A 25,275-nucleotide genomic window follows, 5' to 3' on the forward strand; every position below is an offset into this window, starting at 1 on the left:
ACCCGGCTAAACTTCCCTGGATCCCATGCCTTCTGATATTCTGAATAAGCCTACCGTGTGGAACCTTGTCAAGTGCCTTACTAAAATCCATGTAGATCACATCCACTGCACTACCCTCATCTATATGCCTGGTCACCTCCTCAAAGAACTATCAGGCTTGTTAGGCATGATCTGCCCTTCACAAAGCCATACTGACTGTCCCTGATCAGACCATGATTCTCTAAATGCCCATAGATCCTATCTCTAAGAATCTTTTCCAACAGCTTTCCCACCACAGATGTAAGGCTCACTGGTCTATAATTACCCGGACTATCCCTACTACCCTTTTTGAACAAGGGGACAACATTGGCCTCCCTCCAATCCTCCGGTACCATTCCTGTGGACAACAAGGATGTAAAGATCCTAGCCAGAGGCTCAGCAATCTCTTCCCTCGCCTCGTGGAGCAGCCTGGGGAATATCCCGTCAGGCCCCGGGGACTTATCCGTCCTAATGTATTTTAACAGCTCCAACACCCCCTCGCCCTTAATATCAACATACTCCAGAACATTAACTTCACTCATGTTGTCCTCACCATCATCAAGTTCCCTCTCATTGGTGAATACCGAAGAGAAGTATTCATTGAGGACCTCGCTCACTTCCACAGCCTCCAGGCACATCTTCCCACTTTTATCTCTAATCGGCCCTACCTTTACTCCTGTCATCCGTTTGTTCTTCACATAATTGAAGAATGCCTTGGGGTTTTCCTTTACCCTACTTGCCAAGGCCTTCTCATGCCCCCTTCTTGCTCTTCTCAGCCCCTTCTTAAGCTCCTTTCTTGCTACCATATATTCCTCAATAGACTCATCTGATCCTTGCTTCCTAAACCTCATGTATGCTGCCTTCTTCCACCTGACTAGATTTTCCACTTCACTTGTCACCCATGGTTCCTTCACCCTACCATTCTTTATCTTCCTCACCGGGACAAATTTATCCCTAACATCCTGCAAGATACCCCTAAACATTGACCACATGTCCATAGTACATTTCCCTGCAAAAGCATCATCCCAATTCACACCCGCAAGTTCTAGCCTTATATGGGGGGAGAAATGGGGGAAGAAATTTGACCTAAGTGACTTTGACCGTGGAATGATTACTGGCACCAGATGGGGTGGCTTGAGTATCTCAGAAACTGCTGATCTCCTGGGATTTTCACACACAACATTCTCTAGCGTTTACAGAGAATGGAGCAAAAAACAAAAAATGTCTAATGAGTGGCAGTTCTGTGGGCAAAAGCACCTTGTTAATGAGAGATGTCCCAGGAGAACAGCCATACTGGTTCAAGTTGACTTGAAGGCAACAGTAACTCAAATGTCCATGCATTACAACAGTGGTGGGTCGAAGAGCTTTTCTGAATGTGCAATTCATCAAACCTTGAAATGGATGGGCTACAGCAGCAGAAGACCACACTGGCTTCCACCTTTGTACCTGATAACGTGGCTACTGAGGGTGGATGCAAACACGTATGGGTGTCTAGCCCTTGTCTGCTGTAGTCTGATCCACTATCCAGTAGGATTGGTAATTGGTGACTTGTAACCAGGCGGCACGATAGTGTAGTGTTTAATGTAATGCATTAAGGTCTAGCAATCGGGGTTCAATTCCTGCCAGACCCTGTAAGGAGTTTGTGCATTCTTTTGTGACTGCATGACTTGCTTCCATACGCTCTCGTTTCCTCTCTCGTTCCTAAGACTGAGAAGTGACTTCGGGTTAATAAGCCATACTTGTGAACTGTTTGTCCTGGGGACTGTGTTGGTCGTTGACACAAATGGGGCTTGACAAACGGTAGTGAATGACACATTTCACTATATCACACACAAAATGCACAAAGAAAATGAATAGGCAGTTAAAGTTTCAGGCCCAAACCCTTCTTCCTGAGGGAGGGCTTGGCCCGAAATGTTGACTACCTGTTCATTTCCATCACTGCTAGCTGACCTGCTGAGTTCCTCCAGCATTTTGTGTTTGTTGCTTTGGATTTCCAGCATCTGCAGACTCTTTTTTTTTCTTTTTTTCTGCATCTGCTGACTTTCTTATGTTTATGACCTCACTGTATGTTTCAGTGTTTCCATGTACAGTACATATGGTGCAGAGAAAAACTTCAATTTGCAAGCTGTTCATGCAGATCATCTCAAAAAGATACGTAGTTTGAGGTGTACGAGGGAACAGTAGAATATAGCGAGTGCAGTGCAAGTAGACGGTAAACTGTAAGGGCCATGATGAAGTAGATTGTGAAGTTAAGTATACAATAGGTATATTGAAGGTGGACACTTCAATATGTAAGGACTCTTGTAACAGCAGGAAAAAAGGCTGTGCCTGAGCCTGGTGGTGTGTGTGTTCAGGTGTCTGTATGTTCTGCCTGATGGGTGACTGAGAAGAGAGCATGTCCAGGGTGGGCTTTGATTGTTTGTTTCTTGATATGACACAACAAGAAGTACAGACAGAGTCCGTGGAGAGGGATTGGGTTCCCCAATAGACGGAGCTGTGATCATACCTGATGTGATGTAACCCACTATCTGCACCTTCCCCACCTCCCCACAGCCCCAACTCTATCCCCACTCAGTCTACAATAAAGCAATTCTAGAATCATTACTTGTATGCTGTGGACAGCTGAATTTTAAGGTAAAAAATTAGCTTTATCTTTCACATGTACAATAAATTACAGTGAAATGCATAGTTTGCATCAAATCAAATCAGCGAGGATTGTACTGAGCCGCCCACTAGTGACGCCATGACAGCATAGCGTGCCCACAATTCACTAACTCTAATCGTACACCTTTGGAATGTGGGAGGAAACCAGAGCACCCAGAGGAAACCAATGCAGTCATGGGGAGAACATACAAATTCCTATAGACAATGGTAGGAATCGAACCCCGATCTTACATCTAGTGCTGTAGAGTAAATGTGCTGATCACTCGGTCACCATGCCATGCTAGAGTATTTGAGGAGAATCTTCACCATCTCTCTAAACTGATTGAGCCAAAGTCTTTAATCCATAGTGTCAGAATATTGTATATGCTGTCATTTAATTGGATGTGGTTCTTTCTATATATTGCATACAACTTAGACATCATATTCTTTATGATACTGTCAGTATATTGTGTACACAGTATTGCCTCGTCCTGAAATGTCAACTGTTTATAAAATGGATCTAGTGCTTTCCTGGCGTATATGATGAATAAACTCTCCTCAAGCCTCCTGTACCTGGCTGGAATTTGTCAACAGTTTTTTCCCCTCCATAGATGCTGCCTGACTTGCTGAGTTCCTTGTGTATGAATGTAATCCTGTTGTTATTTATTTATTTAGGGATACTGTACAGAACAAGCTCTTTCAATGCAGTAAGCCTGTTCCGTACTGTAGCCCATCTATTTAATCCTGCCTGATTGCAGGACAATTTACAATGACCAATTAACCTGCTAACCGGTACGTCTTTGGACTGTGGGAGGAAACCAGTGCACCTGGAGGAAACCCATGCGGTCACAGGGAGAGTATAAAAACTCCATACTAACGACTCCAATTGAACTCCGAATTCTGAAATGGCCAAAGCTGCAATAACATCTCGCTAACCACCACGCTACCATGTTGCCCAGTTGACCAGCTTTAACCATCTGCTTTATCTCCAGTTAACTGACACAAAATAATAGTTCAGGATTACACCAGAGAGATTACTGTTGTCAATTGTCCTTGAGTAATCACCCGCACACCCACTGTTAACACTTTAAATGCACCTAAAATGTAAAGAAAGTTTAGCTTGTCACTGAGCTCCAGTAATCATCTACAGATGTACTTCTGATACCTGGCCAGTTGCACCATGGTCTGGTATGGCAATTAAAATGCACAGGAGCACAGCAAGCAGCAGATTGTAGTGAACGCAGATCAATAAATCACAGACACATCCCTCCCCACTGCTTCAGGAAGGCAACATCTGTTGTAAAGAAACCCAACTACCCAGGCCATGCCATCTCACAACTACCACTGGGCAGTTGGTAGAGAAGCCTGGAGTCCCAACCACCAGGTTTCAGAACAGCTACTTCCCTTCAACCATTCTGTTCAGATTCATTATCACTGACATATGTCGTGAATTGTTTTGCACAGCAGTACAGTGAGAATCAGAATCAGGTTCATTATCACCGGCATGTGATGTGAAATTTGTTAACTTAGCAGCAGCAGTTCAATGCAATACATAATCTAGCAGAGAGAGAGAAAAATAATAATAATAATAAATAAAATAAAACATAATAAATAAGCAAGTAAATCAATTACATGTATTGAATAGATTATTTAAAAATGTGCAAAAACAGAAATACTGTATATTAAAAAAGTGAGTTAGTGTCCAAAGCCCATCCATTCCAGACAGTGATGCAGCCTGTCAGAAACCTCTATAGGCGTTGTTGAGTGTATTTGTTAACATGCCAAATTGCTTCAAACTCCTAATAAAGTATAGCCGCTGTCTTGCCTTCTTTATGACTACATCAGTGTATTGGGACCAGGTTAGATCCTCAGAGACCTTGACACCCAGGAACTTGAAGCCGCTCACTCTCTCCAATTCTGATCCCTCTATGAGGATTGGTATGTGTTCCTTCGTCTTACCCTTCCTGAAGTCCACAATCAGCTCTTTCGTCTTACTGACATTGAGTGCCAGGTTGTTGCTGCGGCACCACTCCACAAGTTGGCATATCTCACTCCTGTACGCCCTCTCGTCACCACCTGAGATTCTACCAAAAATGGTTGTATTGTCAGCAAATTTGTAGATGGTATTTGAGCTATGCCCAGCCACACAGTCATGTGTATACAGAGAGTAGAGCAGTGGGCTAAGCACATACCCCTGAGGTGCGCCAGTGTTGACCGTCAGCGAAGAGGGTATGTTATCACCAATCCGCACAGACTGTGGTCTTATATTTTAAATTGCAATGTATTTTAAAGTTACTATAAGTTACAATAAGAAATATATTTTTAAAAAGTAGTGCAAAAAGAGAACTAAACAGCGACTTCATGGGTTTCTGGACCGTCCAGAAGTCTGATGGCGGAGGAGAAGAAGCCATTTCTAAAATATTGCATGTGCGTTTTCAGGCTCCTGGTAGCACTGAGGACGTGTCCTGGATGGTGGGCATACATAATGATGAATGCTGCCTTTTTGAGGCATCGCCTTTTGAAAGTATCCTCAATAATGGGGAGGCTGGTGCCTGTGATGGAGCTGGCTGAATTTACAACCCTCTGCAGCCTCTTCAACCAACCTGCACAATCCTAATCACCTTAGAATAGCAACACCATAATCACTTTGCACTACAGTGATTGTTGTCCTTGTTCTAATTGTGTTCTTTGTTGTATACAGTATTTGTGTATAAATTATGTTTGTTTCATTTTGAATGTTGTGAATCTGATCCTGCTGTAAATAGGTTCTTCATTGCACTGATGAAGACATGGACTTGAGCAGATGACAATAAACTTGGTTTTGACTTTGACTGAAGATGGTCCAAGCTTCATAATCACTCCTGCCCACTTGTACCTCAGGTTATCTCACAGTTCACCCTGGCCTTCTGGTGTGAGAAGTGATTGACTGGAGCACAGATTGTGTTGAGGCAGTGTTGTAATTACGACAGGTTTACACCCTGTGCTAATTGTTGCTTGTACTTAAGAGAACTGTTCACTAATTAAACTGCAAAGTTTACAATCTGCTATATTTTTCAAACATCAGTGGCTTAAAATAAAACTAGAGTAAGGAGTTTTAACATAGACAAAGGTCTCACTCTAAGAACTGTAATTAGATTGTAAACAAGGTGGGACGACAGAAACCTGATTGGATGAGTACTAACCAATCAGGTGGGATGGACAACGGGAGTATAAATACCACCGGACTAGGCATGCCTAGACATCACTCTTGATGAAGATGGCAGAGTTTGTCATCGAAACATCGATTTAAATCGATACCGATAGAACCATAGAACACTACAGCACAGTACAGGCCCTTCAGCCCTCCATGTTGTGCCGACCCATATAATCCTTAAAAAAGTACTAAACCCACACTACCCCATTACCCTCCATTTTTCTTTCATCCATGTGCCTGTCCAAGAGGCTCTTAAATACCCCTAATGTTTTAGCCTCCACCATCATCCCTGGCAAGTCATTCCAGGCACTCACAACCCTCTGTGTAAAAAACTTACCCCTGATGTCTCCCCTAAACTTCCCTCCCTTAATTTTGTATATATGCCCTCTGGTGTTTGCTATTGGTGCCCTGGGAAACAGGTACTGACTATCCACCCTATCTATACCTCTCATAACCATTCTTCTACACTCCAAAGAGAAAAGAGAAAACCTGTACCTTGAAAACTCAAGAAGAGTTTATTCATTATATATTCTTAACGTAATATAGTATTTTCTTGTATTGCACTATAACGCTGCCACAAACAGCAAATCTCACAACACGTCAGTGATAATAAAAGTGATACTGATTCTAAACATAAGAGATTCTGCAGATGAAGGGTCTTGGCCTGAAACACCAACCATTTCCTCCACTCCATAGATGCTACCTGATATGCTGAGTTCCTCCAGTATTTTGTGTGTGTCCATCTGTCAAAAATGGAACTTACCACGGGCCAAGCATTTTAATTCCCTTTCCCATTCCTGTTCCAACATTACAGTCCATGGCCTCCTCTTCTGCCAAGATGAGGCCACCTTTAGGATGGAGGAGCACCTTACAGTGCCTATAAAAAGTATTCACACACCCCCACTGTCTTGGAAGTTTTCATTTTTTATTGTTTAACAACGTTGAATCACAGTGGATTCAATTTGGCTTTTTTGACAGTGACCAACAGAAAAAGACTATTTCATGTCATAGTGAAAACAGATCTCTACAAAGTGATCTAATTTAATTAAAAATATAAAACACAAAATAATTGATTGCATGAGTATTCACTCCCTTCAAGTCAGTATTTAGCAGATGCACCTTTGGCAGCAATTACAGCCTTGAGTCTGTATGGATGGGTCTCTTCCAGCTTTGCACACCCGGACTCTGCAATTTTTCTCCATTCTTTATTACAAAACTACAAGCTCTGTCAGGTTGCATGACGACCGTGTGTGAATAGCCCTTTTCATGTCCAGGTCTGGACTCTGACTTGGCCACTCCAGGACATTAACTTTGTTCTTTTTAACCCATTCCTGAGTAGCTTTGGCCTTTGGCCTTATGCTAAGAGTCACTGTCTTGATGAAAAACAAACCTTCTCCCAAGTCGCAGTTCTCTTGCAGACTGCATCAGATTTTTCTTCAGGGGTTTCCCTGTATTTTTCTGCATTCATTTTACCCTCTACCTTCACAAGCCTTCCAGGGCCTGCTGCAGTGAAGCACCCCCACAGCACGATGCAGTCACCACCGTGCTTCACGGTAGGGATGGTGTGTTTTGATGACATGCGGTGTTTGGCTTATGCCAAACATAGCTTTTAGTCTGATGGCTAAAAAGCTCAATTTTGGTTTCATCATTAGAACCTTCTTCCAGCTAACGTCAGAGTCTTCAGAACCTTCTGGCAAACTCTAGCCAAGATTTCATGGCTTTCCCTTTGCCACTCTCCCACAAAGCTATGACTGGTGAACCATCCGGACAACAGCTGTTGTATGTGCAAACTCTCCAATCTCAGTCACTGAAGCTTGTAACACCTCCAGAGTTGTCACAGGTCTCTTGCTGGCCTCCCTTACTCGTCCCTTTCTTGCACGGTCACTCAGTTTTTGAGGAGGGCTTGCTCTAGGCAGATTTACATTTACACATAGGCAGTGTCACATTTTTTCCATTTCTTGATCTGTACCCCAAGGAATATTCAGTGACTTGGAAATTTTCTTGTATCCATCTCCTGACTTGTGCTTTTCAATAACATTTTCATAGAGTTGCCTGGAGTGTTCTTTTGTCTTCTTGGTGTAGTTTTTGCCAGGATACTGACTCACCAGCAGTTGGATCTTCCAGATACAGGTGTATTTTTATTACAGTCAATTGAAACACCTTGACTGCACATAGGTCTCCAAAAACAGATCTCCATTTAACTAATTATGTGACTTCTAAAACCAATTGGCTGCACCAGTGATGATCTGGTGTGTCATATTAAAGGAGGGTGGTGAATACTTACATCATCAATTATTTTGTCTTTTATATTTGTAATTAATTTAGATCACTTCGTAGAGATCTGTTTTCACTTTGACACATAGAGTCTTTTTCTATTGATCAGTGTCAGAAAAGCCAAATTAAATCCACTGTGATTCAATGTTATAAAATAGTAAAACATGAAAACTTCTGGGGGGTGGGGTGAATACTTTTTATAGACATTGTACATTCCATCTAGCAGTCTCCAACCTGGCATGAATATTAATTTCTCCTTCCAGTAAATATTTTTCCATTGTTGTCCCCTCTTCTTCTATTCCCCTGTCTGGTCTTTTACCTCTTCTCACTTGCCTATCGCCTCCCCTGGGTCCCCTGCTCCTTCCTTTCCTCCCAAGGTCCACTCTCCTCTCCAATCAGATTCCTTCTTCACCAGCCCTTTACCTTCCCCACCCACTTGGATACACCTATCATCTTCCAGCTATCCTCCTTCCCCCCTCTCCTTTCTTTTTGGCATCTTCCCTCTAATATTTCAGTCCTGAAGAAGGGTCTTGCCCAAAACGTTGACTGTTTATTCCTTTCCATAGATGCTATCTGACTTGTCAAATTCCTCCAGCATTTTGTGGGTGTCACTGATTCTGGTCTGAAATGTGTCTTATACAAAATGCTACCATGTTAAATGGGATTTAGTCTGCCATTCCTTCTTTGTTAATACTTGGAAAAGCAATAGTACAGTCAAGCTGCTGATGTTGTTGCATTTCTGCAGAAACACAAGGGATTCTGCATATGCTGGAACTCCTGGGCAACACACACAAATGTAGCAGCTCTTTAACACACTGGCTAGACCACACTTGGAATATTATCTTCATTTCTGGTTGTCTCATTATAGGAAGGATGTGAAAGCTTTGGAGAGGGTACAAAAGAGATTTACCCGGATGCTATCTGAGGAAAGGTTGAGCGAGTTAGGAGCAAAGGAGGGTGAGAGGTGACTTGATAGAGGTGTAAATGTTGATGAGGCATAGATAGAGTAGACAGCCAGAGACTTTTCCCAGGTGGAAATGAGACCATAATTTTCAGGTGACTGGAGAAAAGAATTGAGGGGATGTCAGAGTTAGATTTTATACACAGAGGGTATGTGGATGGGGTGGTGGTAGAGGCAGATACATTAGAGACAGTTGGGTTGAGCTGTTCTCCAATCCTGGCTGTGTGACAAATTTTGTGTGTTGTGGTCAGGAATTTTTCCTGCATCAGCTGATAAATAGGATTGAGGTCCATATGTTTGTTTATAGAATTGCGTGCCACATTTTCACTCACTTCATGACTTTCACTGATGCCCGGTCAAATTTATGTCTTTCTCAGTCTTCATGGTTAGACCAGGGAGAGTTGGTCATGCTGCTTTACACCCTGTTGAAGTTCATGGATCCTTGTGGGTAGTTTTCTTCCAGTTTGGCCAACATAATATTTGTAGCAGTCCATGCATTGGATTTTGTAAACTATGTTAGCCTTATCTAGTAGCTTGGTTTGTTTTTCTGGTCTGCAAAGTACTTTCCTCACTGCTGCTGTTGGCTTGTGTGCGACTGAAATTCTATGTTTTTGGAGCAGTCGGGTCGTCATTTCCGCGATATTTTGTATGTGCGGAAGGACAACCTGTTTGGTCGCTTCTTGGTTGGTGTATTATCGACCTTGTAGGCATCTTTATATGCACCCACATCCTAGAAGTGTGGTTTTCAGTGAATAACTCTGTAAATAAACACGTAGACTTTGATCCTATTTATGGGCCGATGTGGGCAAAATTCCAGACTATGATACACAAAGTTCGTCACACAGCCAATCAGCAACAAAATTTCCTCCGCACATCACAATTAAGTTTCCAAAATGACATCCAATCAGTTGATTGGAACGTATATAAAAGCCAAGCATTTGGGGGATACACCACAATCAACAGCACTCTGACGATGTCTCCTCGCACGATGACAAACGTTTGCAAATAAATTGCCAAGTTCAGAGAACAACTCAGCCCAGCCAACAACCACTCAAGCTACACACTGTCTGAATCATTTCCACATTCGAGACATTTAAAAGACTTCTATATAGGCACAGGAATGATAGAAAAGCGGAAGGCTATGTGGAAACAGATGTTTAGACTGATCTTAGGCTCGGTTAAATTGTGGCACAATATCATTAGCTGAAGTATTCATTTGACTCTCCACTACATAGGGTGTGGCTGCCCTGTACTGTGCTGTAACATTCTGTGTTCTAACTCAGCAAGTCCCACAGCGTCTGTGATGGCGAATGAAGAGTTGATGTTCACGACTAAGACCAAAAAACTGGGTTTAAAACTTTGCACTGAAACTGCTTTGATGAGGGTCTCAGCCCGAAACATCATCTTGTTTATTTCCCTCCACAGATGCTGCCTGACCGAGAATTTTGAGAGTCACGCAAGCAGTTTCAACGTAGTTCATTTCTCATCTTTCATCTAAATGTCTAAAACAACATTTTCACCCATTCTGTGGCTCAGTCAGATTATTTTAGTATCTACCTGTCTGCTCTGATTTGATCACGTACAAAGTTCACAGATCAGAATTGTGCATTTATTGCGACATCCTGTCAAATGTCACCCACTAACTCTGACCCTGTTTGTTGTGCACCCGCGGGCACCCAGCTCGAACTGGCTGAAGCCGTGCTGTGGGAGGCGAGCGGCAGTCTGGCAGGTGGTCCTGCTGAGTGTTGGGCTCAACTGCTTCCTGGTGGCAGCTGTGATCCTGGTCGTCCTTCTCCTCACTCTGGAACTCCTCATCGACACCAAGCTGCTTCAGTGTGAGTACTAACCCAATCGTTACTCCATGTCAGCCCCAACACCGAGGAGTGAGTGCTCGGACCCCTGTGAAGACTGACCAGTGTCTATTGTCACTAGGTGCATGCGCAGGTCTGAGTGTGGGGTGTTATACAGTGTGCATTGTTAATCAGTGTAAGTGGATTGTCCTCATCACCAGCATTACTGTGATATTCTTTCCCTGTGTGATGTGTTGCTTATATCCAGGCAGTTGGATGCTCTGAGTACAGATCCCAGTGTGAATACCGAAGGTCTGCGATTTCACTCAGTATCAGAATGAACACACACATGTATATATGTAGAGTTACTTCAGTAGTTAGAATGTTTCATGCAGGAACAGATCCCAGTTTGTAATGTTACTCAGTATGAGGACTAACTCTCATGTCTATTGTTACTCTGTTAGTACTAACTCCTGTGTGTAATGTTACTCAGTTGGTACTAATGCATGTGTATTATTACTCAATCTGAGTACCTATTACCATGTGTATTGTTATTCATTACTAATTCCCAAGTGTAATGTTACTCAATATGAGTACAATTCCCATGTGTAATGTTATGCAGTCAGCACTAACTCCTAGGTGTAATGTTACTCAGTATGAGTACTAGCTCCTGTGTGTAATGTTACTCAGTCAGTACTAACCCATGTGTAATGTTAGTCGGTATGAGAACTAACTCTGTGTGTAATGTCACTCAGTATAAGTGCTAACCCCCATGTGTAATGTTACTATCTGAGTACTAACTCCCATGTGTAATATTACTCAGGCAGTACTAACACCCATATGTAACAGTACTCAATCAGTACTAACCCATGTGTAACACCTCAGATGAAATTTCTCTAACTCCCATGTGTAATTTACTCAGTAAGAATACTAACAACTATGTGTAATGTTACTCAGTGCTACTCTGTCAGTACTAACCCATGTGTAGTGCTTCTCATTATGAGTACTAATTCCCATATGTAATGTTACTCAGTTTGAGTACAGATCCCAGACATTGTAATGACCCCATTGTGCAATGTTAATGAGTGAGTACTGTGTGCCTCCTGAAGAAAATACTGTCACCATCTTTACCTTTTCTACTTACTTTTCTTCCCATTTTCCCTCTCTCTTTAAATTCTGCACCCATCTCTACCTTTTCTAATTACTATTCTTTCCGTTTGAAGTTAGCAGTGCATTCCAGTTTGCTGGAGTCATTCACTGGATAAGTCTCGTCATCCTCTCTGTCTTCTTCACAGAGGTAAGTTCTCACTGCTGGTCTACTGCTTGCTAAACACTGATTCTTGCTGACATGGACCCCCGTGTTGACACAGCAATGCTAACTTCTTTACTAGTGAATCCTCTGATAATGTTAAAATGACGACTGGTTGAGGAGCCAACTCCAGTTGGATGCAACTCTGGAGGTTCTATCTTGTGACCTGCCAAATCTGCCTCATCTTTGATCACCCAAAACATCCAATCCTGAGCTATATTGTCACGCAGCCAATTATCCAGTTGGTCAATCAGCCATTTTGGGCGGAGTAGAGGTGGAACATTATTATAGCACCAGCGACCCAGGTTCAATTCCTGTAGCAGTCTGTAAGGAGTTGGTATGTTCTCCCCATGACAGTGTGCTCTTTCCTTGCCATCCCAAAGACGTACAAGCTGGTATGTCAATTGGTCACATGGATGTAATTGGGCAGCACAGAGTCATTGGGCCAGGGGGGCTTGTTACCGTGCTGTGTCACTAAATAAAAAATAATAAGTAATTAGAAGTGAAGCAGACTATTAGCCAATTGGAAGACAATCCTCCAAATGTGCTTTATTTACTCATCTCCAATCCTTTAATAACAATTATTTGAAATGTTATTCAAAATGAATAGAGGGACTGATAGACAATGAGAGAGAGAGAGAGAGAGAGAGAGAGAGAGAGAGAGAGAGAGAGAGAGAGAGAGAGAAAGAAAGAAATGGGACAATAAAAAATAAAGAGGATCAACAATCAAGGGACAGCATGGTAGTGTAGTGATTAGCACAAGGCTTTACTGTACCAGTGACCTGAATTCAATTCCCGCTGCTGTCTGTGAGGAGTTTGTACACTCTCCCTGTGACCGCATGGGTTTCCTCCCACAGTCCAAAGACATACCATTTGGTCATTGTAAATTGCTCTATGATTAGGCTAGGGTTAAAGCAGGGTTTACTGGTGGCAGAAGGGCCTATTCTGTGCTATATCTCAATAAATAACTAAATAAACAAATGAAATTTCATACACCATAAACATGTGTTAGGAATTTGCTATGATATGTTGGTGTGACATACAACAAAAAAAGAGCACCATTCAACAATTATAAAAAATGAAAAATTAAATGAAGGAATTAAATAAATGACTTTATTACCTGACAAAGGGTCTCGGCCCGAAACGTCAACAGTGCTTCTCCCTATAGATGCTGCCTGGCCTGCTGTGTTCCACCAGCATTTTGTGTGTGTTGTTTGAATTTCCAGCATCTGCAGATCGCCTCGTGTTTGACTTTATTACCTAATGACTTATCTCCTGGGTTTTGGGCTGGAAATCAACTTACTATGGTTGGGTCTGTGGGTCAGTTCGATGGCTGTAGAGTAACCAATGTTCCCTGAAGTTGGGAAGTAAATCCAGGAAGTTTTATTGCATTTTCATTCATAACTTCTCAATAATTTCATTGTCCATTCATCTCTCCAACAAACCAGCTTGATTGATACCACCAAGGGGACTTGTTCACCCTAACAATCCCTCAGATGAAATTTCTCTCACTTTCCCAATGTACACTAATATCATTGTGTCTATTTGTCACGTAGCTTATGTATAATTTGGGGTGGCATGGTAGTGTAGTGGTCAGCACAACACTTTACAATACAGGCGACCTAGGTTCAATTCCTGCTGCCGTCTGTAAGGAGTTTGTATGTCCTCCCTGTGACCACGTGGGTTTCCTCCAGGTGCTCTGGTTTCCACCCAGAGACCAAAGACTTACCGGTTGGTAGGTTAATTACTCATTGTAAATGGTCCTACGATTAGGCTCAGATTAAATCGGGGGATTGCTGAGCATTGCATTGCAGCTCAAGGAACCAGAAGGGCCTGTTCTGTGCTCTATCTCAATAAATAAATTAATTAATTTTCCATATGAAGGGTCTCAACTGTCCACTGCCCTCAATAGATGCTGCCTGATCCCCTGAGTTTCTCCAGCAACCTTTGGAGTTGATTCAGACCCCAGCATCAGCAGTCTCTTACATCTCTGAGATGATTGCAGGTTTGTCTGTGGGAGCTTGCTGCACACCAGTTGGACACTCTTATTAAAATAATGATTGCTCTTCAGTGTGCTGTTGACTGTGAAGCACTTGGGGACGTGTGGAAAGGGACAAGAGAGATGCCTTGTAAATTAAAGTCTTTCTTTCGCCTTGCCTTTACCTGTGACATCTGCTGACTGCTTTGAATTCTGTAAAATAAAAAGTACTGACATATACGACAGTGCATCTGATCTTTATTCAGGCTAAATGTACCTCGCTAGTGTTCCTACGTTGGTGATTTGGCAATGTTTCAAGATCAGGTGATTCAGAATGATGGGGGAGAAAAATCTCAGAATTAATTGGGAACTTCCTGCTGACTGAACAGCCCGGCTCATTTCAATCTCCATTCATTTGAAGTCTCTTCCTATTCATTCAAGGGCTCTGCATTCAGACACTGGGCAATTTCATTCACCTTAATGTCTCCATTCATCAGACACTCCTATTGTGAAGCACCATGATGAGGAACACTGATTTTGCAGAGATCTTGAAGGTCTTTTCATTCTGGGCAACAATTCTGACATTTGCCAAACTTCAGGGTTGAATTAGATGAACCTTCCTCTGCTCTGCTTTAAGTATATTTAAATTGGAGACTGATAGCTTCCTGATTAGAAAGGGTGTCAAAGATTACAGGAAAAGGGCAAGAGAATGGGTTTGAGAGGGATAATAAATCAGCCATAATGGAATGGTGGAGCAGACTCAATCGGCCAAATGGCCTAACTCTGCTCCTGTGTTTTATGGTCTCATGCTCTAAGTAGTATTCCTCAACCTCATTCCCGACCACGTGGGTCAAGCCAAGTGGCAACAGGAAAGAAGTTAGAACAGGTAGAACTTTTACAGAATTAAAGCACTAATTGTAAGTTGTGTTAATGAGAGGCCAACACATACTGAGGGTCCCTGACTGAGTGCAACAGCAATAGTTGGCAGCGTCGTGGTCGGTCAAGCTGTACCAAGAAATTGCTTGTAATTTCTGACTGAGCAATCTGATTGTAGTTAGATTAACTGAGAAATATGACTCTGTGGGCAAATGGTATTGTAGCAGTTAATGTAACACTATTACAGAGGCAGCAATCAGCAATTGGTGTTCAATTCCCGCGGCTGTCTGTAAGGAGTTTGTACAGTCTCCCCATGACACATGTGTTTCTTTCTATATCCTGGTTTCCTTCCACATTCCAAAAACGTACGGTCAGAGTTAGTAAGTTGTGGGCGTACTATGTTGGCCCTGGAAGTCGTGGTGACACTTGCACAATTCTCTCTAATTTGATTTGACGCAAACTTCACATTTCACTGTAAATCACGAACACAAGAAAACCTGCAGGGCTTGAAATCTGATGTTAGCAACTTACCCTTTTCCATACATGCTACCTGATCAGCAAAGTTCCTGTAGCATTTTCCTGTATGTGTTGATGTACATGTGACAACTAATTTTTATATCTTTTCTTAATACAGCATGGAAACAGACCCTTTAGCCCAAGCAAGATGCCCAACCAGGCGATCGAGACGGTTCCATCGTCTGCATTTGCTCCGTATCCCACTAAGCTTTTCCATTTTCTCTTACTATCTTATTCAAACCTTTCAATCTTTAGAAGAAAAATACCTTAGACCAATTCCAACAAATTATAAGAAAGTGGATCTTATAATCTATCCCTCTCTCATAACCTCGTACTTCTGAGTGAAGACATTTCCACACATCTCAGTTATAAATAACCAGCCCCTTATGTAGTAACTATGTCCCCTCATTTGAGAATTTCGCACTTGGTCACTCTGTGAAAAGTAGCAAATTCAATGAGAAACTTTAGGGTTACTCACCAGTCTCACGTGACTTTCTGATTTGGAATAGGACTACTGCACTGCAGTAGAAGGTTAGACACAAAGAGATTCTGCAGATGCTCGAAATCTTAAGGAAGACATGCAAAGTGCTGGAAGAACTCAGTGGGTCAGGCAGCATCTGTGGAGTTTTGCCAATTTAGTACTGATGAAAGGGCTCAGCCCAAAACGTCGACTGTTTATTCTTCTCCATAGATGCTGCCTGACCTGCTGAGTTCCTCCAGCACACCCTATGTGTTTCAGCAGGAGGTTAGAGTAGGTTACACTGCATCCAGCTCTTGCTTTAGTCAACCTACTTCCTTGGTGTCATACTTGCAGATCCCCATAGCAACAACCTAAAAACAGTCTTAATAGAATGGTTCCATTTTCAATTTGTCAAATAGTTTCAGAACTTCTATATCTCTCTTCCAGGAAACTGCTCAAGAATGGAAAGCTTGTGTTCTTAATCTGACGGATGTCCTGTGCACATATCCTTTCAAAAGGAACAGTAAAAAATGTTGTTAATCTGAATGTTCAAGTTCCATTGTTTTACCTTTCTCTCTCATTTTCTCTCCATCAGACTGTCTTCAGGATTGTTGTTCTTGGCATTTGGGATTACATTGAGAACAAAGTTGAGGTGAGTTTAGTTCTTTTATGGTCCAGGGATTCCAGCTAGCATTAAACTTCATGGGTACTCACTTACTGCCTGTTACACCACTGGCTTTTAGGGCAGCAATGAAGCTCCCCCAGCTCTGGTGGTGTCCAGGATTTCCTTCAACATGTCAGTAGCTTCCTCGTGGTTTTCACTACTGTCAGTCATGCAAGTCCAGGTGGAGACTCAGTAATACCGTCACACTCAGATGTAGAAGGATTCTTCATTGCTATTTCCAGAGTTCCTGAGTTGAACCCCTGAACCAGAAGGGCGGGTGGACCACTCTTAACCTGGCCTCTTCCCTTTGACCTATTTGGCACGGGTGACCCTGCCAAGCGCCAAAGCATAAAAGCCCTGACTCCAGGCAACATGCAGTCGTTCTCTGGGTCATTGGGGCACACAAGCCTCCAAACCACAACAAGGTTGTGATCCACTCGGAGGAAACTACATGGGTATACATGGTCAAACTCTGCTTCTGACCAACGTTCTTACCCCTATAGACCAATGGTGCGTTGACCCCAGGGGAGTGAGAAACCAGTTCAGGAATGGAGAAGAGGACAAGTGTGGCAGCAGGAGCACTTTCATTCCATTACTTTCAAAACTTAACAGTACAATCACTGGCAGCCTAGAAGAGGTTCAGGGGCCATTCAGCCCTGCTAACTCATTCCACAACATAGCTTATCTACGCTGCTAGCCCCTTCTCCATAACTGGGATACTCTCAAACATTATGAAGCCTCCAGTTGGCTGTGTTTCTGATTATGATGACAAAGCCGAGCATCTTTTGTCTTCATGGTCTATTCTTGGTGGGAGCAGAAAGCTCATTACATGTCATCAAGTCATAGTCATACAGCAAAGGTACAGGCCCTTTGGCCCAGCTGGCCCATGCAATCCAAGTCACCTCCATTCGCTAGGGTTTGGCCCATACACTCTTCTCATTGCTACCATCAGGGAGGAGGTTCAGGAGCCAACATTTTAGGAACAGCTTCATCCACCATCAGATTCCTGAACGAAAATTAACCAACCCATGAACACTACCTCACTAATTTTGCTCTCATTTTGCACTACTTGTTTAAATTTTAAAATGTATTTTGTACTGCAATTTATCTTTTTTTTATGCATTGCACCTTACTGTAGCTTCGAAACAACAACCCTCATGACATATGTCAGTGATAATAAGCCTGATTCTGAACCTTCTAAACCTATCCAATCCACACACCCTGAACCATCAGTCAAAGTCCTGTCCCGAGCCTTTGTGGCTCATCCAACTGGTGCTTATGCCGGTTTCTGTGGCGTGAAGTGACTGAGAGTATGAGACTCCCCCGGATAGGACGTCAGTCTATTGCGAGGTTGACTCTCAGCATTTTATTACTGGTATCCATTCTCAGCTGGGTAGACTGGAGCATTGTGTGGTTAAGTGCCTTGCTCAAGGACGCACACACACACTGCCTCAGTTGGGCTCGAACTCATGACCTTCAGGTCGCTAGGCGAACACCCTAACCACTTGGCCACGCACCACACTACCCTGAACCACGGGGGAGGGAAATGCAGAGAACTGTTGTGCGCTCCTCCATGTGATGGTCTGCCCAGATCAAATCCCTGCAGACGGCGACCCTGTACCTCCGTGAGGTAGGGCAAGACCAGGATCAATGCTATTTTTTGATGCAGTTTGTGGCATTATGAAAGGACACTAGGCTCGCCTTTCTCTGAGCACTTGAAAATGGTGTCAATGTCCCAGCGGAGACAACTGCAGTCTTGTTAGCAATCCCTGCACTAAGTGCCCCCAGTTTTTCTTGTGTTGAATGTTGCTAGTAGGTTGGACCCATTTACGCCATCTTGTGCTGATAAGGGAGGAAGTGTGTGATGCTTGTATCTGATGTCATTAGGACACGACTGACACCAGCATCAGACACACTGGGGTGAACTGGCCAGGGCATTTTTTCCAGGGGATGCATTTTAATCTGGAAATTACGACTACTACAATTTACATTGTGGGCACTGGAGTAAGCAGCAAAACTTGCTGACTGCCCCCAGCACATCCTATGTGTTGGTTGTGAACACAAGCAACACACTTTACTGGATGTTTCAAACTACATGTGATAAATAAATGAACAGGACTCTCAGTCTAAATTTATCCAAAGTAATGTCGCTGTAGTGTGCAACGTGCTAATGGTAAGCAGCTGCTGATGGGCTCCATTTCACAATTAGGGTGGATTCCATGTCCTCAAACACACTCTCTCAGCATAAATAGTACGAGGTGCAAACACGCACACTCACTTCAAAGCTCAAGGTATTGAGGGCACACATTCACAAAACTGACACACTCACCCGTAGAAACACAATCACTCACACTTAAATGCAGACTTGCATGAGTACATTCCAGGATACAAGTGGGTGTGCAAGCACACGGGCAAGGATCTACACACCAGGATGTGCAGGTGTGAGTGTGCACAGTGGTTCAAATCCATAAACTCTCCCAGGCAAACAGGTACATGGGGACTCACTGACACAGATATGCACATACACATGTGCATGTACACACTTGTGTACAGATGTGCACACTAAGATGCACAGGTGTGAGTGTGCACCGTGGTATAGACTCATCGAGATACACAGGCACATTCAGATGCATGAAAATCACACATATAAAGCATCTCCAACAGGAAAAATCCACCCGAGGTCATGGGGGGATGGTAGTGTGATCACTCGAGTCAGATATGATGTTATCCTAAGGGGCTGTCTATTGGTGAGTCTTCCGGTGGTTGTGGAGACCAATCCAGGATCACCACGGAACTTAATCCAGGATGTCAGGGCAGATTCCCTTAAAGGAGAATGACTGTGTGTGCCTTTGTTTAACACGGAGAGGCTGATGCATGGGCAGCCAACGCAGAGTATTTGACAGGTCAGGGTCCAGAGGCTATGGAATGCAGGACAACTGGGGACCCTTCAGGGCTGCTGTGATGTGTCAACATTTTTGCCAGCTCCATCACTGAAGTCTCAGATGGATCGCTGTTTGCCTGGAACCTCCCACTTGGCCTTACTACCATGGGTGACCCTACCAGGAGCTAAGCTCCAGACAGCATCATTCTCAAGACTTCAGGAACTCACATGCCTCTCCACTCCAACAATGTCCATCAACAGTTTAGAACAGAATTAAGCCATTTGGTCCTTCAAGTCTGCTCCGCCATTCCATCATGGCTGATTTATTAACCCCCTCCACCCTATTCCCCTGCCTCTTCATATAACCTTAGATGCCCTTAGCAATCAAGAACTATCAAACTCCATGTGAAATATACCCAACGACCTGGCCTCCACAGCTGTCTGTGGCAGAAAATTCCATTGATTCACCACTCTCTAGTTAAATAACTTCCTCCTCATTTCTGTTCTAAAGGAACATCCTTGTATTCTGTGTCTGTGCCCTCTGGTCCTAGACTCTCCCACTTTAGGAAACATCTTCTCCACATCTGCTCTATCTAGGCTTTCAATATTCAATAGGCTTCAATGAGATCCCCCCTATTCTAGCACCCCAGAGCTATCAACTCACCTTATACATTAACCCATTCACTCCCGGGGTCATTCTCATGAACCTCCTCTGGACCCTCTCCAATGCCAGCACATAGTTTCTTAGATAAGTGGCCCAGAACTGCTCACGGTACTCCAGTGCAGCCTGACCAATGTCTTATAAAGCCTTAGCATTGCAACTTTGCTTTTATATTCGAGTCTTCTCATAATGAACGCTAACATTGCATTTGCCTTCCTTACCACGGACTCAACCTGCAGGTTAACTTTTAAGAAAGGGCCAGCAATGCATTTCCAAGTCAGGATGGAGGGGAACCAGCAGGCGGTGGTGTTGCCTTGTGTCAAGTTCAAAAGTTGGAAGCAGACATTTGGAAAGGCAGATAAGAGCTATGCCCCATTGAACTGTGCAACATTTTAGCTAAAGCTTTCACCTGCATTGATATGATGTCAATATAAAGCATTTTGAATTACATAGGTCAAGAAAAATCAAAATCAGAATCAGGCTTAATATCACCAGCGTAGGTCAGGAAATTTGTTAACTTTGTGGCAGTAGCACAATGCAGTACATGATTATTGAGAGAAAAAGAAACCATTAATTACAGTAAGTATATATATATAAAATAGTTAAATAAATAGTGCAAAAAATAGAAATAAAGAAATAGTGAGGCAGTGTTCATGGGTTTAATGTCCATTCAGAAATTGGATGGCAGAGGGGAAGAAGCCATTCCTGAATTGTTGAGTGTGTGCCTTCAGGCTCCTGTACCTCCTTCCTGATGCTGGCAATGAGAAGAGGGCATGTCCTGGATGATGGGAATCCTTAATTATGACCACCACTTTTCTGAAGCATTTCTCCTTGAAGACGTCTCAGATACTACAGAGGCTGGTACTCATGATGGCACTGACTAATTTTACAACTCTCTACAGCTTACTTCAATCTGTACAGTAGTCCCCTCCCATACCAGATGGTGATGCAGCCAGTTAGAATGATCTCCACACTACATCTTTAGAAATTTGCGAGTGCTCTTGATGACACCAAATCTCTTCAAACTCCTAATGAAATATAGCCACCATCTTGCCTTCTTTATAACTGCATCAATATGTGGGTCCAGGTTACATCCTCTGAGATCTTGACACCCAGTAACTTGAAGTTGCTCATTCTCTCCACTTCTGATCCCTCTATGAGGACTGGTATGTGTTCCTTCATCTTACCCTTTCTCAGGGAAGCTTCCTTGTGTCATACAGGGAGGCATGGGGAACGGACCCAAATGCAAGACAGACACTGAGGTACTAGGGACAGGACTGGACTGGAGTTAGGGACAGGAACACAGACTTGGGCTAGGAAAGCAGGACCAAGATGAAGAACTGGGAACTAGGAGCCTGGGCTTGGGCTCCAAGCCAGAGATTGGACAAGGACCCAGAACCTGGGTCTTGACTCGAGCTCAGACCCCAGAACTAGGCAAGGATATGACAAGACTTGGGTTCTTCAAGGCTTTCTTGGGCAAGACAAGGTGCTCCTTCTTAGAAGACACCAGGCCAGGATGACTGCCAAGGTAAACCGCCAAGGAAACTGTTAGGGATTCAGATGGAGAGGGGAAGAGAACAGTTCCACCTCAGGGTAACAGCCTGGCTTACCTAACAGAGACAAGGACAGGAAGGACAGGAAGGGACAGATCCAACCACAGGGTAACAGCAAAGATGGCCTGACTTACCCCACAGAGGCAAGGACAGGAAGGGACAGATCCAACCACAGGGTAACAGCAAGGACAGCCTGACTTACCCCACAGAGGCAAGGACAGGAAGGGAGCTCAGTCTGGGGTGGCTCCGAGTCTCGGGGCAGCCAGCAACCTCAGCTGGCCCCGGAAACGGCCAAATTCATATCTAGCTCAGAGTGGCAGACAGCCACTCAGGTGGCCCCAGAAACAGCCAAATTCATACCATGATGACTGCTCCAACTACAGACCACGAGGCTCCATGAAACAATGGTCCTCCAACCAGGCCTAGAGATCACATAAGGCTGCTCTAGACTTCCACCAGCAAGTTACTCTGACAAGACAAACCAGCAACCACACTCAACCCCAGGGCCACTTATATTCCCAGCCTCGACGAGCATCAGGTGCCTATGATTAAGCCCAACTGAAATAAGGGACAGCCGGAAGACCCGGAGTTCAGGGCCCATGGACCGGACCGTGAACCGGAATACAGATTTAACAGACAGGACCATGACACCTTGAGTTATACAGCAGCACAGCAATTAGTGTAATTAATTACATTGCTAGTGATAGGGGGTCAATTCTCACTGCTGTGTGTAAGAAGTTCTCCCCGTGATCCTGTGGGTTTCCTCTGGGTGCTCCAGTTCCCTCCCACATTGCAAAAGACATACGTATTAGGTTCATGGGCATTCTACACTGGTGCCAGAAGTACAGGGCTGCCCCCAGCACACCCTCAGACTGTGCTGGTCGTTGACGCAAACGACACATTTCGCTGTATGTTTCGATGTACATGTGGCAAATAAAGCTAATCTTTAAAGGACTTTAAGTCTTTAACTGAAAAGGCACCTGGAGTTGGGAGCTAAACCACTGTAGGGAACCGTGCATCCACGGTGAACCTTATCGGATCAATTGCAAGCACGTGGCAAGTGTGCGTGCACAAGTATGCATGTGGCTAATTGATAGCACGGTGAATCAATTGGGTCTTCTATGTGTGGAAAACCCTTCTCTAATGCATACGTTTTTGTCTCGGTGGGCCCAGCTCATTGTTCCCGCGCTGTAAGTTGCCCAGCATATACCACGGCGTATCATGACTCATTGAAAACATTAAATCCTGCTACTCCATTGTCATCCTTCCTCCTTGCATTGGTAACACACGAGGAGGAAGTACGGAGTACTGCACTCCGTTGGTGCAGAGTGCAGTATTCATTCACTCGTCTGGCGATTGCTGCCTCCCACATCTGTTTGATGAGCCACGGTCACGGTAACGATTGTATGTTGCAGGTGTTTGACGGTGCGGTGATCGTCCTGTCCTTGGCGCCCATGGTGGCTTCGACAGTGGCAAACGGACCCAGCAGCCCGTGGGATGCCATCAGCCTGATCATCACCCTTCGCATATGGAAGGTCAAGCGCATCATTGACGGTGAGTGGCGGCCATCGCGCTCGGCGCTTCGAGGCTGGATTGCCAGCGAGCCTTGCTCCTCCCCTGAGGGCTGGGATCAGTCTTTGCTAGGTTTCAAGAGAGTGCACTTGTACAGCACCTTTCACCACCGCAGGACCCACGACCTGGTTGGATTCCCACTGCTACCTGTAGGGAACTCGTATATTCTTTCTGTGACTGCACGGGCTTCTTCCTGCTTCTCCTGTCTCTTCCCACATTCCAAAGAAGTACAGTACAGGTTGGTAGGTTAATTGACCTCATGTTTGTAATTGGGAGGCGTTGGGTCAGAAAGGCCTATTACTGTGAATAATAAATCTGGCTGTTTATTTCCTGTAGAGCTGTACAGGACAGTACAGACCCTTTGGATTAAAGGAAATGGTTAATTCCAATTTATCCACCTAATTGTGCCCTGGGTGTGACATGATATCAATATGCTGTCAATCGTGATAACTGATCAGCATCAAACATGTTGCCAGGAAAATCTCCCAGAGGGAGAGATGTCCCAGGCATTCAAAATAACTCATTCAAACCCCAATCATGTCACATCTCAAACTATTCTTACACTCTTTCCTGAATAATATTTTCCATTTAACATTAGGGTGTTTGGTCTGATTTAAAGAACTGGCAGAGTGTTGGTCCCTCAAACCTGGTCCAACGTCAGAGCTGAACCTTTGCCTTATTCATTTTCACACCTGGTCCCATTTTCCCTGATCCCCCAAGTGTTTAAGTATCCATCCTTGAATACATTCAGAGCCAGGGTATCCACTGCCCTCTAGGGTGGAGAATTCCAAAGTCTTGCAACGCACTGATTGGAAACTTATCTTCTCCACACAAAGGCGAGGGAAATCTGGATTTCTCTCCCATAAAGGCTGTGTGGAGTTGATGTTGATACTGAGATAGCTAGATAGTGTTTGGTTGCTACAAGAGATCAAGATGGCAGAACTGAATTGATAGGTTGTGTCAGAAGGAAACTTTTCCCCTCAGTAGGAAACATCTAACATTAGAAAATTTGAGCTTAGGATAAAGAGTAAAAGTTTCAGAGGAGGAGGTTTTTCATCCAGAGGGACTCAGGAAGCCACTTAAGCATTTAAATAGGATTTACTAGTGTCCACCCATTTTAATTGCACTGGCCATTCCCATTCCAACACGTCAGTCTCTGGCCTTCTTTACTGCCACAATGAGGCCACTATCAGCTTGGAGGAACAACACATCATATTTCCTCTGGATTGCCTTGAACCTGATGACACAAACATTGATTTTTGTAACTTCAGGTAATTTCTTACCACCCCTAACTCCCCTTCCCTCTTTTTCCATCTCTCTTCTGTCCCCCCATTTGCCCCTTCTGTCTTTCCACCTGCCTATCACCTCTCTCTGTTTCTCCTTTCCCTTTCTCCCAGAACTCATTGCCTTTTCCTATCAGATTCTTTCTTCTCTAGACCTTTACTTCTTCCATCTATCACCTCCCATACTTCCTACTCCATCCGCCCCTCCCCACAGACTACCGTCCCCTCCCTGACTGGTTTCACCAGCTTGTACTCCTGTCATCCCACCTTCTTATTCGGGCTTCATTTCCCTACCTCTCCAGTCCTGATGAAGGGTCTCAGCCCAAAATGTCAACTGTTTATTCCTCACCATAGATGCTGCCTGACCTGCTGAGTTCCTCCAGCATTTTGCGCGTGTTCCTCATTTAAGAAGTACCTCGATAACCATTTGAATCACCAATACACAGAAGACCTGGTAAGTGGGATTAGTCATAGACTCACACAGCAGGAAGCAAGCCCTTCGGCCCAACTGGTGCATGCCAACCACGGTCCCCAACTAGGCTGTTTTGGGCCGATATCCCTCTAAACCTTTCCCATCCATATACCTGCCCAAGTCAGAATCATAATCAGGTTTAATATCACTAGCATATGTCATGAAATTTGT

General features: G+C 43.9%; 1 protein-coding gene across 1 annotated transcript in view; it reads left to right on the top strand.

Moving 5' to 3' along the window:
- The window catches only part of tmem266 (transmembrane protein 266), a 74,172-nt gene that overhangs the window by 9,250 nt on the left and 39,647 nt on the right, over positions 1 to 25,275 (top strand). Inside the window, exons 3-6 of the mRNA XM_059946107.1 lie at positions 10,770 to 10,924; positions 12,103 to 12,176; positions 16,614 to 16,670; positions 23,193 to 23,331. Coding sequence (XP_059802090.1) covers positions 10,770 to 10,924; positions 12,103 to 12,176; positions 16,614 to 16,670; positions 23,193 to 23,331 — 425 coding nt within the window. The remainder of the gene's footprint in view (positions 1 to 10,769; positions 10,925 to 12,102; positions 12,177 to 16,613; positions 16,671 to 23,192; positions 23,332 to 25,275) is intronic.

This window comes from Hypanus sabinus, chromosome 21 (assembly GCF_030144855.1).
Source record: "Hypanus sabinus isolate sHypSab1 chromosome 21, sHypSab1.hap1, whole genome shotgun sequence".
NCBI lineage: Eukaryota > Metazoa > Chordata > Chondrichthyes > Myliobatiformes > Dasyatidae > Hypanus > Hypanus sabinus.